The following is a 16,167-nucleotide window of genomic DNA, read 5'->3' on the forward strand; positions in this document are numbered from 1 at the left end:
GAGAGGGGCCCAGCCAGGGCAGACACAGGGCTCAGCCTTCCTGACTGGAGGGCAGATCTGATTCTCCTCTTCCTGGACAGCCGAGGCCGCTGCTTGCCAGAGATGGCCAAAACCAATCCGGAGCAGCTCAGGGAGAAAGGCCAGCCCAGAGCCTGGCACAGAAGCAAAGAGCAGACGTCCCGGGGCCCCTCTCCTGCCCTGGCCGCTCCTCCCTCTGGGGCCACGTTGTGCTGGCTCTGGGGGGAGGATGCTGGGGGACCCCTGAGTCAGGCCTCAGACAGGACAGGTGACTGTCACGTCCAGGTCGTGCCCCGGATCCGAGTCCCCTCAATAATTCACTCCTCAGGCGTGGTGAGGGGAGGCCTGGCTCCTCCCTGAGGTCAGGGCTGGGGACGGGATGGCTGGGCTCCAGCCTAGACTCAGCCTCTGAGACACAGGGAAGAGCTGAGGGAAAGGCAGAGCCAGGAAAGGGGGAGCAGCAGACTGGAGTGCGTGGGGGAGGAGGGGTTCAGGGAGGATGAGCCCCTGGGCTGGGACAGTGTGGTGACTCCAGGGATAGAGACAGAGGAGATCCGCACCCAAGCCTGCCTTCCTCTTCCTCCCAGACATCCCCTTTCCTTTTCCATGGAGCCAACAAGGCCCTAGACCCAATCCTGCTCTGCTCCAGTCTCCGGAGGATGGGGGGCCCTAAGCCACATCCCCCAGCCTCAGAAGTTGTGCCCCCAAACTGCCTCCCTGCCCCCCACTTCCTCTGGAAGACAAAGTCCTGGGGGGCCTGGATGGGCTCTGACAAGGCACAGAGAAAGGCCCCTTCCTTGTTCAGGGGAGATAGAGAGGCCAACATGGAGGCAGGCAGAGGGGGGAGACATTTCTGGCTGGAGCAGAGCTAAGTTGGGGGGCCCAGCCTGCAAGGGGGACAGGACCCTGCCTGAGGGGGGGAGGCAGCAGGGGTGGAGCATGACTAGAAGCACCAGGAGGGACATGAAGGAAAAGCTCTGGGAAGAAGCTGAGTCCAGGGACAGCCAGATGGCTCAGAGGAGAGAGCCTGGCCCAGAGAGCAGAGTTCTGGGTTCAAATGTGTCCTGGGACACTTCCCAGCCCTTCTGGGTCTTCTGGAGCCCAGACTCAGCCCTGACTGTGACACAGAAGGGGAGGCTTAAACAAGGAGGGGAACATGGCAGGGAGAGAGCTGGGAGAAGGCAGGGCTTGTGCTGGGGAGGGAGAGGGATGGGGAGGAGGAGGGAGGCCAGGAAGGCCCTGTTGGGGGCTGGAATGGGGAGTCTGAAGGCCTGAGAGGAGGCCTGAGGGGGAAAGGCCTTCCTGCTGTGGGAGGGCAGGAGCCAGGCTTCTGGGGGCCGAGCCTGGGGGTGCCTGCAGGAAAGAGCTCCTCCTGGGCTACTGGGAGAACCCTAGGAGGACCCCTAGAGGGAGCTGGACCCTCCCTGCTGCCTCCCCAGATTCCTCCAGCTGGGGATAGGGTTGGTCCCTCCATTGGGGAGCCCTGGGGTCCCCCCAAAGCAAAAGGAGCAGCAGGCCATTCAGAGAGATCCCTGGAGGAGGGTAACCTGTGGGAGGGTGGCCTGGGCCCCAGACTGTCAGCTGCTGCCCTCTGCCTCAGTTTCCTTCTCTGTCAGAAGGGGAGATTCTAGCACCACCTTTGCAGGCCATGGGAAAGATGTATCTATTCATTGATCAGTGAATCAATCAATCAATGGACATTTATTAGGCACCTGCTGTGTGCCAGGCTGCATCCTAAGGAAGCTTCCAGTCTAAAGAAGCAGCAGGGCAGGGCTGGAGGGGAAAATGGGGGGGGGGGGGCCCGAAGGCTGCAGCTCTCCAGGCCTGGGAGACAATTAGTGTATAGGCTGTCCCTGAGCTGGGCTCTACAAACAGGGAGGCAGGCAGGAGGACTCCATTACCCAGAATGCCTGGGTCCGGCCCCCTGGCAAGCCTCGGCCCGTCCCTCTTTGGAGGAGCCCATTTCCCGGGAATACCTGTTTCCTGTCTTCACCGTCTTCTTGGCCCCTCCCCCTACAGCAGCCCCAAGGCACGCTGGGAATCTCCTGTGGGCCGTCTCAGCTCCCAGAGGGCTCACAGCTGTGCTTCTTGGACCATTTTTTGGGAGGGGAGGGAGTCAGTGCGCAGGCGCCGCCTCGGACTCCCCGCCTTCTCTCCAGAGACCTTCTGCTCCCTAACTTCGGGGGACCCGGAAGGCCTGGGTGGAGTACTTCCGGGTTAGTGAGGCTGGGAGAGCGGGCGGAAGCTTCGGCACACGTGTAAGAAGAGAGGCGGGGAGGGGCGGGGTGTACCGGGAGGAAATGCGTGCTGGGGGGGCGGGGAGAGACTCTCTCTGTGTCTCCCTTTGAGTATCTGTGTCATGTCTGTGTGTCCGTCCATCACCTTAAAGGACCTTAGGAAAGGGACAGACACGGAAGTGCTGGGTCCGGCCGTGGCGGCTCTGTCTGGACCCGGAGCCCTGGCGGGACTTTGCCCTCTTTCCCCCACCTGTGCCCGGAGGCAGCCGGGAAGGGGTGCAGTCCCAGCAGCGGGGCGGGGCGGGGCTGGTCCAGGCCCTTCCCCTGAGGGGATGTTCCGGTCCGAGCAGTCTAGGGGAGAAGCAGCCTTCGGAAGCCTAGTCTGGGGGCAGCCCACAGCCCGTGCCCACAGCCAAGGGAAGGAACTCCGATCTCGGACACTGAGGAGATGCCAGCACACTCTCCCCGCCCCCACCTGAGGCCCGGCTCCCCCTTCAGCCCCCCCTATTCCCAGTGTAATTTCTAAATGGACTGAAGCCAAAGATCGCTTCGGGGGGCGGGATTCTTCCTGGCCAGGCCTGAGGCTCCCCAGAGGGCCGGGGAAGGGCCCGGGAGCCCCTCTGAGCCCTCCCTCTCTCCTCTCCTCCACTGCAGCACAAACAGGAAGTCCCCCCACCTCCGGGCTCCACCCCCTGAAGGACCCCCGTGTGGCCCCAGCAGAGAGCCCGCAGCCAGAGGGAATGGCCCCCGGGACCCCGAGGCCCCCCTCCCAGGTGAGTGCAGCCCATCCCCAGCCCTGGCCAGGCTCCCCCAGGCTGGAATCCCGCAGAACTCAGCGCTGTGTCTCTGCCAGGCCTCCAGGGGGCGCCATCCCTGCTGCTCCTCAGGGGGAGCTCCAGAGTCCTCTCTGGCTGCCCCCCATCCCCGGTGTTCTGGGGTTGCCTGCCTCGGGAGCCCCTGCCTGAAGGAGGCGGCCCAGGTTCCAGTCACACAGGCCCAGGCGCTGCCATTCATTCCTCTCACCCCCAGTGTGAGGCCCCCCTGAGCGGTTTTGGCCTGGCTGGGGGTCCCCCAGCTGTGGGGATGTGAGGTATTGGAAAGGAAGGTAGGGAGTGGGGGGGGGGGGGTTGGAGGGGTTGACCACGATTTTTTTGTAGGTAGGCTAAGGAGCAGATTTAATCAGGCTAGACTGCAGGGAAATTTAGGTGGGTTATTTAGGGTTAGGAAGGGAAAGTTTAGGAAAGGCAGAGAAAATTAAATCTCCCGCAGCTAGGCCGGGACCAAAGCTCTCTCCCTAGGTTAGGGTTTACAAAAAGGTGCTGGAACCCCTGTTTCTCTAGTAAGATCTGATGAACCCCAAGTTTAGCATTAGTTTGTAAGAGGAGTTCACCGAAGTGAAGTTTCAGATTTAGCTAGTCTCAGACTGAACAATAGATCCTAAAGTAGATGATAATGTCAGTTAGGTGGGGCTAAGCAAATGCTAAATATCCTTTTATCTTGTAAAAGTTCTCCCCATTGTATCAGGCCTGTCCCCCAGAAGACCAACACCTGGGCCGGTACCATCCTTTTAGTGTCCTTTGTAAGGTAGATGGCCGGGCCTTGTGGTCTGCGGAAGCTGGAGATGACACCCAGCCCTCCTGCAGCAAAGATCCCCAGAGAGGTGGGGCAGGTGTTACCTGGGTGTCTAATGGATCCTTTGCAAAGTCACTAACAGAGGGCTGGAAGTGGGCCTGGGGTTCCATGTCGAGGGCTGGAACCTTGGATCCCGAGTCCTCAGCCCAGTACGAGGTTCAGAGAAGAGAATTTAATGCATCCTGCAGAGCTCTCAGACTGCTGAGGTTGGAGGAGCTTCTCTTGGCCACAGTCCTGGGGAGCTTCTAGTTGGCATAAATCTTCACAGGCTCAGAAGGCACCTGGACTGGCAGAGCTTGTTTCCTGGATCTCCTCAGGCCAGCCATTCACTCCCCATTCCTGCTGAGCCGGGCTCCCTTTGCAGGGCCTTCAGCTTCCCCAGATGACAACACAGACCTCGAGCTCTTATTCCTTCAGCAGAAGTCTTTGATGTCGTGAATTGCTTTAATATTCTGATACCCCAGACTCCATCCCTTCCAAAACTGGCCCAAGTTATAATTGATATCTGACACACAATTAGTGGAATAACTGATCTAACTCTTAAAAATTGTAATTGCCTTTTCTTAACTAAAGGATTATATGATGACTTGTTTTATGATCAGTAATCCATAGGCAATAAAACAATTTTCCTTTCAATACGTATAAGATAAATTGTAGGAAATCAGAGAAGGAAGATGAGTCTATAAAGTTTTCCTGTAAGAGATGAGATTTTCATCTGGAACTGAAGGGATCCAGTGCACTCAGGCGGCAGAGACTAGTGGGGATAGTAGTGAAGGCTGGGGGAGGTGGTGGAGAAACCCAGGAAAATGCAAGATCAGGAGATGGAGAGCCTCATGCGAGGAACAAGAAATATCCCTGAGCCATTGGATTCTTAAGAATGTGGAAAGGAATAAGGGGAGAGGGAAGGAGGATAAGTGGGAAGCTGTCAGAGTGGCCAGCCTTGTAGGTGACTGCCCAGGTGGAATCCCAAGCCCTGAGGTAGTTTAAGATCCTTGAGAAGAGTCAAGGCTCATTCTGGTGGCAGTGGCATTGCAGATCATAGAGGGCAGAGTTTGGGGAGAAGAGGCAGGCAGGGTCCTGAGCTCCTGGCCTTGTGTGCCATTGGAGGACAACTGAGATCTGGGGACTACTAGGAACCACCCAGAGTAGAGTAGTTCAAAACAAGAAGGAGTTTTCTTTGCTTGGAACTGAGGCCTCTCTGCATTCTTCCCTTCTAGCCCAGATTTCTCTATTTTCCTTTGGAGCTGAAATCTTTTTGCCTTCTGGTTCTAGCTATTATCTGAATGAGGACTTTTCCCTGCCCCTGTCTAGTAACATGTTGTCAGATCTGGCCACTGCCTCGTCAGTTATTCCTTAGTCAGCCTCTTAGCTTCTTCTCTTGCCCCTTGATCCTCAGGTTTCCATAGTTACAGGGCTAGACTTAGAGCCTTTGCTTTTAGTAAATAAACTGTTTTTGAAAATTAAGGTTGAATTGTGGTATTTTTGTGAAGTACATTTCTTTTTAGCCTGGGCAAGTTCAAAGCTCCAGAACTGCATGTTCCCTTCCTCCCAGGTTAGGAAACTAAACTAGGAGGGAACCTCCCTTCTTTTATTAACCTAAAAGGATTAAGGGCAAGCCCTGGTGAACCTAGACCCATTTTGAGAGTGTTCTAGGCCAGCCACTAGGCTGGGGAAAGTTTGGAGTGACACCTTTGTATGGATTAGGACCTGCTTCTTCTGTAATGCTATTGTTATTGTTATTGGAAAGTAATGAGGGAGGAGTTTCCCAAGTCCTCCTCCTCTGTGGTTATTTATGAATCTGAGATCTCAAGGGAGGGACTGAGTGGTGAGTTCCCTAGGAAGATGGGTGTGTGTGTGTGTGTGTGTGTGTGTGTGTGTGTGTGTGTGTGTGTGTGTGTAAATATATATATGAGAGAGACAGAGAAAGAAAGAGATAAAGACAATAGACCTGTGCTAGAGGAGAGAATGACCTTTTTTCTTCCTTTTAGATTTTGGCCAGAGTCAACAAATGACCAGTCAATTAATACATTATTTAAAATGAAGAAATTCTCCCTTTTGAGAATTCCAATCATTACACTGTCAATATCTTTTTTTTTTAATTAACTCAATCCCCAACTCCAGTTAATGAAATGTTATATTTTATAAAGATGAACGCCCCTTCCTTTCCACATCATACTTATTCTTCCTTCTGTGTAGTTAAATACAAAATGACTGAATATATTCCATTAACCAGTGACATTCATCATAAAGCAAAGACAGGCTGTTTTGGCTGTGGCACATCCTACCCAGTGGTTCCCCAAACTCTCAATATTACACCAGTCTTCCCTTCCTCACTTAGCTAGAATCAGGTCAGGTTCCATATTACTCTTTGGAATCCTCTTTATGCTTTCATCTAGATAAGAGTATTTCAGCCCCTTATGAAATTAAGTAGAGAATTCACTTTTCTTTGTTTTCTCTTTATTAATCACTGCTAATATTTCCCCCCTAGAATACACAGTACATGTAACCTTTTCAGAAATTCTTCAAAAAAGTATTCTTACCAGGTCAACTCTGACATTCGTGATGAGGAATTTCAGATCATCTTCTCTTTTTCTCCTCCACAGAATCTCCCCCCTCACTCAGAAAGCACTTGACTATCTCCCTTATTCCATAGGGAAAAGCACGTCAGAGTAAGGCACTTCAACAGGTTTTCCTTTCCTACATGATTCTCACTTCAGACACGAAGTACCGTTGTCAGTATTCCACTGGGCCTTGAATGACTGGTCTCTAGTGCTGGCTCTGACACTCTTCAAGGTTAGGAGTTTGGGTAAATCCTTTGTGTGCTTCAGTTTCTTCCTGTCGATGGGTTGTACTACATGAATTCTGAAGTCTCCTGACTTTTGCTGGTTTAGGGATCAATAACGTTCAAGGATGTGGCTGTGGACTTCACCCAGGAGGAGTGGAGCCTGTTGGACCCCTCTCAGAAAGAGCTGTACCTGGAGGTCATGCTGGAGAATGTGCAGAATGTACTCTCTGTAGGTAAGGACCATTTAAATTTTTGAAGCTAATCTTAGAAATCATCCAATCCAGCCTCTAATTAGACCTGAATTTTGTGTGCAAATTCTCTATGCCCAGGCAGCTTTTCCTTGAAGATGGGCATTGAGGAGGACTCTACCTGCCAACACAGCCTCTTACCCTTTAGGATGGGCCTAGTCTTTATTTTATTTTTTTTTTAAACCCTCACCTTCCGCCTTGGAGCCAATACTGTGTATTGGCTCCAAGGCAGAAGAGTGGTAAGGGTAGGCAATGGGGGTCAAGTGACTTACCCAGGGTCACACAGCTGGGAAGTGTCTGAGGCCAGATTTGAACCTAGTAGAAGTAGAAAGAGTCTATTTTTGGAGATAAGGGGAAATGAAGTAAAACTGCCCAGAGGAGTGCAGACAATCCATCACCCACCTACTTCTCTGGTTCTGAACCTGGGCACAAGCCAACTTTGAGACTTGGGACTCTTCTTAAGCCTACATTATTAGCATATCTTATGCCCACCCTTGAAATACAATGGCTTGGTACAAGGCTGTGATGAGGCCCCAAAGTCACTTGGCTAGTTCAAGGCTGTGGTGAAGCCCTTAGCCCCAGGGCAAAATATCTCCCTGTTCTCTGAGCCCTGCAAGCCATTAGGGAATTAATAGGGAAAAAAAAAATATGAAGAAAAGTTGCCTAACAGTACTAGATCAAAAACTGTACTGTAAAACAATAATCATCAAAGCAGTCTGGTACTAGTTAAGCATTAGAAAGGTGGATCAATGTAAGAAAAAGGGGTAAATTTTCTCAGCCATCTAATGTTTGATAAAACTAAAGATCCCTGGGGGGCAGCTGAGTAGCTCAGTGGATTGAAAGTCAGGCCTAGAGATGGGAGGTCCTAGGTTCAAAGCCAGCCTCAGACACTTCCTAGCTGTGTGACCCTGGCTAAGTCACTTGACTCCCCATTGCCCACCCTTACCACTCTTCCACCAAGGAGCCAATACACAGAAGTTAAGGGTTTAAAAAGGAAAAAACAAAAACAAAAAAAAACTAAAAGATCCCAGCTTTTGGGTTTTATAACCTCACTATTTGATAAAAACTGCTGGGAAAACTGGAAAAAGGTATAGCAAAATTTAGGTATAGACCAATAGCTCACATCCTATATCAAGATATGGTCAACATAGGCAAATGATTTAGACATAAGCATGATATTATAAGTAAGTTCTGGGAACACAGAATTGTTTAGCTATCAGATCTATGGAGAAGGGAAGAATTTATGACCAAACAAGAGATAGGGAACATTGTAAGATGTGAAATGAATGATTTTGAATTATGTTAAATTTAAACTTTTTTGTATAAATAGAGTCAATGTAACCAAGATTAGAAGAGACGCAAGAAGATGTAAAGTTTGTCTTATAACAGATTTCTCTGATCTCATTTCTCAAATATATGAAGAACTAAGTCAAATTTAGTAAGAATCCAAATCATTCCCAAACTGACAAATGAAAAAATGTTCTAAATCCCTCTAGATTAAATTAAATTAAAAGAACTCTGAGGTACCACCTCAGCCCTACCACATTGTCGAATATGACAAAGGTTGGAGGGGATGTGCCAAAATTGGGACACTTAATGCATTGCTTGTGGTGTTGTGAATTGATCCATCCATTCTAGAGGGCAATTTGGAATGACTCCCAGAGGGCTATAAAACAGTGCACCCCTTTTGATCCAGTAATATCTCTACTAGGTCTGTACCCCAAAGAGATCAGAAAAAAATTGGAAAGGACCTATTTGTAGGAAAATATTTGTAACTGCTCTTTTGGTGGTAGCAAAGAATTGGAAATTGAAGGAATGTCTATGAGTTGATGAATGGCTGAACAACTTGTGTTATATGATGGAATGCTATTATGCTGTAAGATATTATTGTAAGTGTTAAAAATTAAAGGGTTGAACTAAATTTATGAGAAATGTGGTAGCCGAAATTATTACTCAAGTCCGGATGACTTTTTATGGTAGTTTATTTACAAAAGGAGAAAGTAAAAGTAAGGAAATCAGAAAGAGTAGATAATTACTCTAGCCTGCTCCAAATCAGGCAGGGCTTCAGAGATCTAGCAAAGGGGGCCCAGAGGTAGATTAAACAAGGATTTTTGCCACGAGGCCTCCTCCAAGACAAGGAGCCTCTTCAGAGGCTAGTCCTTCCAGAAAAACCAGGAAAGGGAGTCAGCCTTTTCACTCACCCACATGGCAGTCCAAATGGAAGCAGTTTGAGGTCCCAAGCCAGAGAGCCTCCAAGGCCAAGTTCAAAGGGGGAAAAGCTTGTCACCATTTTTAAAGACAGTTCTTTGCGTCACTCCCTGTGCCTTCCTTCCACTTTTATGTGGACCAATGATAGCTTTAGCTTTGGTTTGGAATGCCCAGGGGCCAGTCGTTTTTGATTTGTTACTCACTAGCACATGTGGGTCATAGATTCCCCCCCTCACCCCCCACTTAAGGATTAGCCACGCTAGTATCTCCAGGAAAGCCAATCAGCCTTTTTCATTCACCTATGGGGTAGTTCTAAGGGAAAATTCAAAAGCAGTCAGAGGTCCCAGCTGGAGCTCCTTCAAGATCAAGTTCCAAGGTGAAAGAGCTGGTCACAGGAAATTTGTGCCACTTATAAAGACCATTCCTTTCATCACTTGTGCCTTCCTTCCATTTTATGTGGACTAATTGCAGCTATAACTTTGCTTAGAATTGCCTAGGGGGAAGTCAGTAGGTTCTGATTCATCACCCACTATCAAACAGTTGGTCACAGACCTCTGCATACTTAAGTATAAGTGGAGTGTTTGCATTTCTGGTGATTAAATCTAAAAATGGATAGGGGAGAGTTGATCCCATCTTCACATTATGAACAGGATGATTTTAGGAAAAGCTGGAAAGACCTACATGAACTGATGTAGAGTGAAATAAGCAGAACCAAGAGAACATTATACACAGTAATACTGTGGAATGATAACTTTTGATAGTGTAAAGGTTAAATTTAGTGGTTGGACTTAAATTATGTGAAATTATGTGGTTGCTGGAGTTATTATATCTCAAGTCAGAAATTTATTTACAAAATAGAGTGGAAACAATAAAGTAGAGAAATGTGAGAGAAGTTAGAGAATATACCTATACTAGTCTTCAGCCAGGAGGGCTGGTTGGAGTGAGTAACTACAAGGCCTCCTCCAAGATGGAAGCTAGTCTCTTAGGAAACTAGAAAAGTAGTCAGCCCTTTTCATTCACCGAATGAAGTAGTCCAGGAGTCAGTATCCAAGTTGATGCCACGATCCAAGCTGCAGTCTCCAGTGAAGATCCCCCAGAGTCTTTCTCCAGGAGACACTCTCCCACTAGACTCAACATTACCAGAGACTGCTCAGGGATTTCATGGCTTTCATGGTGTTTTCCTGTTCCTGCCCCTCTTCATAGGGACCAATCACAATTTCCAAATTGTCCAGTCCTGCCTAGAGGCAGTGTCTGTAGGACTGAGTTGTCACCTCTAAAGGTGTTAATTTTCCTCCTAGGATTCACACATTTCTGAGTTGTTATCCAGTTTGGATTTGCATGTTACTGAGTAAGCACTTGGGTTGCAGTTTTCCTTTTGGAGGTGCAAACTCCTATAGTAAAAGTTTCCCTTATTTAGGGTTAAGTATGGGTGTATTCACTTTTGTTGATTAATTCAAAAGTAGACCTAGGAGAGTTAATCCTGTCCTCACAATCTAGTGAGGTACTAAGTAGGGACATCTAAGTTATTGTTAACCAAAGTTTTAATTCCAATTAAGGAAAGAGAATAAAGGATTCCATTTTCACAAATGTAAATTCAGAATAGACAAAGAGAACCAAGAATTTCCTTTCACAATAGACGTGGCTATTCTCAGCAATACAACCATCCATCACAATTCTGAGGGATTTAAGACAGAGAATGCCTCCAGAGAAAGAACTGTTGGAATTGGAATGCTGATGAAAGTGTGCAAAGTGGAATGGGGGGAGGGGGGGGAGCTCTTATCCCCATCAATCACTCTAATGAGCAAACAGAAGACTTGAGAAGATGCTGGAGAGTTCATGTGGTTTTATTCAGAGGTGTGGAGGGGGTGGCATAGAGTGAGGGAATACTTTCAGGGGAGACCTCTTGGAAGCCTTGGCATTTATACTCAAATTTACTCAGAATTTATACAGATCCATCACGATGATGCTATCTCCTCCTTATCATCTGTATGTTATTTTTCTTTCTTCCTCCTTATTGTTCCTTTCCTTTCCTTCCTCTGTTTTCCTTCCTCTATCCTCCATAAATTTTTTCAATGCTTCTGAGTGTAACATAAAATGCTATATTTCTTTATCTTGTCCTATCCTCTACTCTCTATCGCTTTCAAGGGTATGAGAATATTCTTTAGGTTTGCAATTTCTCAGTTGAGTCATTTTGTTACAATATTTCTTGGGTAGCAACATTGAGGCTGTAAATAGAGTTATAATTTGTAAATTCTGAGATTTCTCTCATAGTAGTTAGGACACCCAAACCTTCCAGAAAGAGGGGAAGGGATATCTCTTAGCCATATTTTTGGGGAAAAAGGAATACATAAAGCTACTTGGGGAAGGGGAATTCTACTCGTCATAAGGAGAAATTGATATATTCTAGTGGCAGGCATCTTGTGGAGATCTCTTTATCATCTCTGATAATCTGATAAGGACAGTTTAGTTGATAAGGAAATAAGGACAGGACCAGGGAGTTGTCTTTTACCTCATGCTTCCAGCTCTGGCTCCAGGAGCATGGAGTTTATTATATATATATATATATATATATATATTTCAAGACTCTTTTCACACAAAAGAACCCCCCCCCCCCCGAAACTTCACGTTTGCACAGAAGTTACAAATTATGTCACATCAAAACACAAAACATTGGCTTCAGAATAGATCAAGGCCAAGGCTGAATTTTGACTGGCTTCTTATCAGAAAGCCAAGTTGGGGAGTATCTTGGCCTTGGCTATAACAGGCAGCAGCATTCCTTACTATGTTAACAGTGTTAACCCTTTAAATTCAGGTTTGATAGGAACTTAAAGCTTTTCAATAAGGTCACAATACTTTTCAACAAGAAATCACAAGGATCACAAAAGGGGTCAAAAGAGGAGTCTCAGATTTTTATCTGTTCTCCTATTGGCTTCCCACAGCACCTAACTTCACTAATTTTTCTGTAGGAAGTTGCCAATCTATGATTACTAACACTAATCAATGTATATTGGGGAATAATGCCCAATTTCATCCCATTCAAAAGCATGCGATTTTTAACTTATTTATTTGGGTTTTTGTTTTGAGTTGTACATGCTTATTCACTTACAAAAATAAAACAATATGGAGATAAAATTTAAAAAGAAGTATAAAACTATACCTCACAGCCCCCAATTCTTCCTACTATAGTAGGTTTATTCTTATTCTTCCTTCATTCATCCTTCAAACTCCAGGCCAGATGATAGGAATGGAAAAGAAGGGAATAAGCATTTCAGAATACCTGCTCTTTGTCCTCTCCTGGGTAAAGGAGTTTATAATCATCATTAATTTCACAACATCCTTGTGAGTTTGATACTCTTATTGTCCTCAATTCATACTTGAAGCAACTGAGGCAAATAGAGGTTAAATAACTTGTCCAGGGGACACCCACTTAGAGGCTGGATTAAATTTGTTTTTCTGACTCCAAGTTCTGATCTCTTACCCCTTCTCTACCAGCTGCCTTTACTTTCTAGATAATGGAGGTTGTGGAATGTGCCTATCCTTTTATTACAAGAGGTAAATAAAGATGGAATTTTCTGATTAGGAATGGTTTCCATGATCTCTGCCCTCCTGAAAATGCCCCAACAGTGAATACAACAGAAATCTTTCTGTAGGTCTTACTTGCATTCCCCTTTTCCATTTAGAGGATCATATATTTTTTTTCTCTTCTTCTTATGTTCAGGGCTTCCAGTTCCTAGAGAAAATTTTATCTCTTGTTTTCAGCAAGGGAAATCACCATGGCTACTAGAGCAAAAAGGCTTAAGGAGCTCCTGTCCAGGTGAGTGAGGTGAAAGCAGGTGTATAAGGGCTGTTATCCCAAAAGACTTTTATCTCTTGTAGTGAAGGGAATGCTAGACTTGGGGGCTGGCAGACCAGTGCTGAATCATGCTGTTCCATTTCCTGAGAGATGGATGATGGACTCTGTATAGAGTATGAGACATAATATATGATAGATCATAAAGTAGAATGAAAATTTAGTATGTCTGCCCTAAATAGCATATCTTTGTATCTAGAGAAAAGAAGAAAACTTACATTCCACTTTCAAAATTATTACATGAGAGTTAAAAAAAAACAATAGTGAAGTTGTTTCTCTATTGAGCATATAAAATTTACCAAAAATGACCGTGTGATAGTGCCTCCAAAATTATGAGAACAGAATATCTGGAAGATTACTTGAGATTCACAAAAATATAAGAATAATCACTGAGTGACTTTTTAGGAAAGATAGAAAGGGCAGTGGAGAAAAACTGTCCAGTATGGTGGACAAAGCATGCTCATGAATAGGCTTTGAGTTGTAGTCTAGCTACAAGGAAGTTGATCAAGTAATTCCTCTATTCTTATGCCATAATTTGAAAATATGATGAGAATCTTAGGTCTGCCTATGATATAGATCTATTGTGAATTTTCAATGTTATTGTGAGTGAAAGTATTTCTAAAAATAATCTATCCTGCAAATATGACGAAATGGTATACCCAAAGACTGGTTCTACTTTTTTATGTTTAAAAACTCTTTTGCCTGGGGAAATGAAATTAAAATTGGTTTACTTTCTGCCATTAAAGTAAAGAACTTATTTTTCTGTGTGTCTATGCATACTTCTCACTTTTATGTTTATATCATTTGTTTTCTTCAGAGGCAGAGACTAATTTTGAGGTGAAGGAGATGTCTATGAAGTTGAGCCTTTTTGTGAAAGGATGTGGTCCCCAAAGATGCATGAATGAGGATCCCTGTGACTTCATTTTGAGAGAAATATGTGATTCTAACATCAATGTAAATAAAAATCCAAAGAGTGACTGTGAATTTGATGAACCTTCAGGGAAATTCAGCCAATATTCAGTCCTAAATCAGTACACGAAATTGAACTCAGAAAGTGATTCTTATTGGGAAAGTGAATACAGCAAATGCTTTCCTGAAGAAGTAGGACTTGTTCAGTTGCCTGAGAAACCTCCTAAAATGCCCATGTATCATGGTAACCTAGAGGGAATGGCCTTTGGCTGGAGATTAGACCTCATTAGACCTCCAAAAAGTAAACAAGTAGAGATGGTTTCTGTGAGTGATAAAGGCAGTAGACGTTTCAGTCAGAACTCTGAGCTTGGTTCACATCAAATAATCCACTCTGGGGAAAATCCCTATGAATGTAAACACTGTGGAAAGGGTTTTACACAAAGGGGCAATCTTGCTGCACATCAGAGAATCCACACTGGAGAGAAACCTTATAAATGTACACAATGTGGAAAGGCTTTTACACAGAGGAGTCATCTTGATGTACATCAGAGATTCCACACTGGAGAAAAACCTTATGAATGTACACACTGTGGAAAGGCATTCACAGCGAAGAACAATCTTGCTAAGCATCAGAGAATCCACACTGGAGAGAAACCTTATGGATGTAGACAATGTGGAAAGGCTTTTACAGAGAGAGGCTCTCTTGCTGCACATCAGAGAATCCACACTGGAGAGAAACCGTATGAATGTACACAATGTGGAAAGGCTTTCACACAGAGGAGTCATCTTGCTGCACATCAGAGAATCCACACTGGAGAGAAACCTTATGAATGTACACACTGTGGAAAGGCTTTCACACTGAGAGGCCATCTTGCTGCACATCAGAGAATCCACACTGGAGAGAAACCTTATGGATGTAAACAATGTGGAATGGCTTTCACATACTGGATGAGTCTTGCTATACATCAGAGAATCCACACTGGAGAGAAACCTTATGAATGTAAACACTGTGGAAAGGCTTTCACACTGAGGGAACATCTTTCCATTCATCAGACAATCCACATTGGGGAGAAACCTTTAGAATGTAAACAGTGTGGAAAGGCTTTTGCTGAGAGGGTCTCTCTTGCTAAACATCAGAGAATCCACATTGGAGAGAAACCTTATGCATGTAAACAATGTGGAAAGGCTTTCACACGGAAGTGCCATCTTGCCAGACATCAGACAGTCCACCCTGGAGAGAAACTTTAGGAATTTAAACAATGTGGAAAGGCTTTCACGGAGAGGGACAATGTTGCTGGACATCAGAGAATCCACACTGGAGACAGACCTTATTAATGTATGCAATGTGGAAAGACTTTCATATTGAGAAGTCATCTTGCTAAGCATCAGAGCATCCACATTGGAGATAAACTTTATGAATGAGATCAATTTGGATAGACTTTCACATAAAGCTCCACATTTGTTTTTATGTCAGAAAATCTCTGGAGAGAAAACTCATGAGTGAGATTGAGCTTACAATTGCCATTTTTAGATATTTAACTGTGATTAATTTTTGTACCTTAAAACTCGAGTTCCCAGTATCCCATGTTCCTTCTCACATTATGTGCTGACGTAAGGAAGATATAAATTTGGTGTAGCCCTACCTCTCTTTCGGTGATAGCATGCTGTGGAGGTGAGGTAAGAAAGAGGCAGGAGAACTTGCTCATGTGGTTTTAATTTTGTTGGGTAATTGGTTTTTTTTTACTTTTATTTCCTTTTTATTCCGTCTACCTCAAGGTGATTATTAATAAACTCTATAAAATATAATTCTTAGTGTGTTGGACATTCATTTAAATCCTACATTTATGGTGTCCAGAAGTCTGGAATTTAGGACCCTGACTAAGTGAGCAGATTGGTTTGAAAAAAACCACATTTTTCTTGGGAGGAGGGGCTTTCCCGCCCCCCTCCTACTCCCTTCCCCAACTCTGACTGCTTCTGCCACTCCTGCCTCCCTCACTAACCCTCACTATTAACTCCTCTGTGCCTTGCATTGCTAACACCCAAATGCTTGCAGCTACCTGTTAAGCCAGGTGTGGAGTTTTGTTTTTGTTTTAGCAACAATTAGCCTTTAACCCTCCTGACTCCTTTAATGTGGGGGAAGCTACCACCTGCCGGCCCAGAATCCTGGAATATTGGAGGAAGTTTATAATTTCAGCTCTTTTTTTTTTTTTTTATTAGAAGGTGTTAATTGGGCTAAATTGAGAAAGTTTAGCTTTATCTTACTCCTTCAAGTTTGCTCTC

The 16,167-nt window shown here is 45.4% G+C and overlaps 1 protein-coding gene across 1 annotated transcript; it reads left to right on the plus strand.

Annotated features, from left to right (window-relative positions):
- Positions 1 to 2,377: 2,377 nt before the first annotated feature.
- On the plus strand, positions 2,378 to 15,668 carry LOC123239429 (zinc finger protein 239-like). Its single transcript, XM_044666701.1, has 4 exons — positions 2,378 to 2,531; positions 2,910 to 3,028; positions 6,779 to 6,901; positions 14,371 to 15,668. The coding sequence occupies exons 1-4, from the start codon at positions 2,378 to 2,380 to the stop codon at positions 15,133 to 15,135; spliced, it is 1,161 nt and encodes a 386-aa protein (XP_044522636.1). The 3' UTR covers positions 15,136 to 15,668.
- The last annotated feature ends 499 nt before the right edge of the window (positions 15,669 to 16,167 follow it).

The sequence above is a fragment of the Gracilinanus agilis genome, chromosome 3 (assembly GCF_016433145.1).
Source record: "Gracilinanus agilis isolate LMUSP501 chromosome 3, AgileGrace, whole genome shotgun sequence".
Classification (NCBI taxonomy): Eukaryota; Metazoa; Chordata; class Mammalia; order Didelphimorphia; family Didelphidae; genus Gracilinanus; species Gracilinanus agilis.

Excerpts from the sequence above, each read along its gene's own strand:
- LOC123239429 (XM_044666701.1), top strand. The coding sequence starts at position 2,378 with ATGTCTGTGTGTCCGTCCATCACCTTAAAGGACCTTAGGAAAGGGACA. Across the intron at positions 2,532-2,909 it reads CCGGAGGCAGCCGGGAAGGG|CACAAACAGGAAGTCCCCCC; the intron begins GTGCAGTCCCAG and ends CCTCCACTGCAG. Across the intron at positions 3,029-6,778 it reads CCCCGAGGCCCCCCTCCCAG|GGATCAATAACGTTCAAGGA; the intron begins GTGAGTGCAGCC and ends TTGCTGGTTTAG.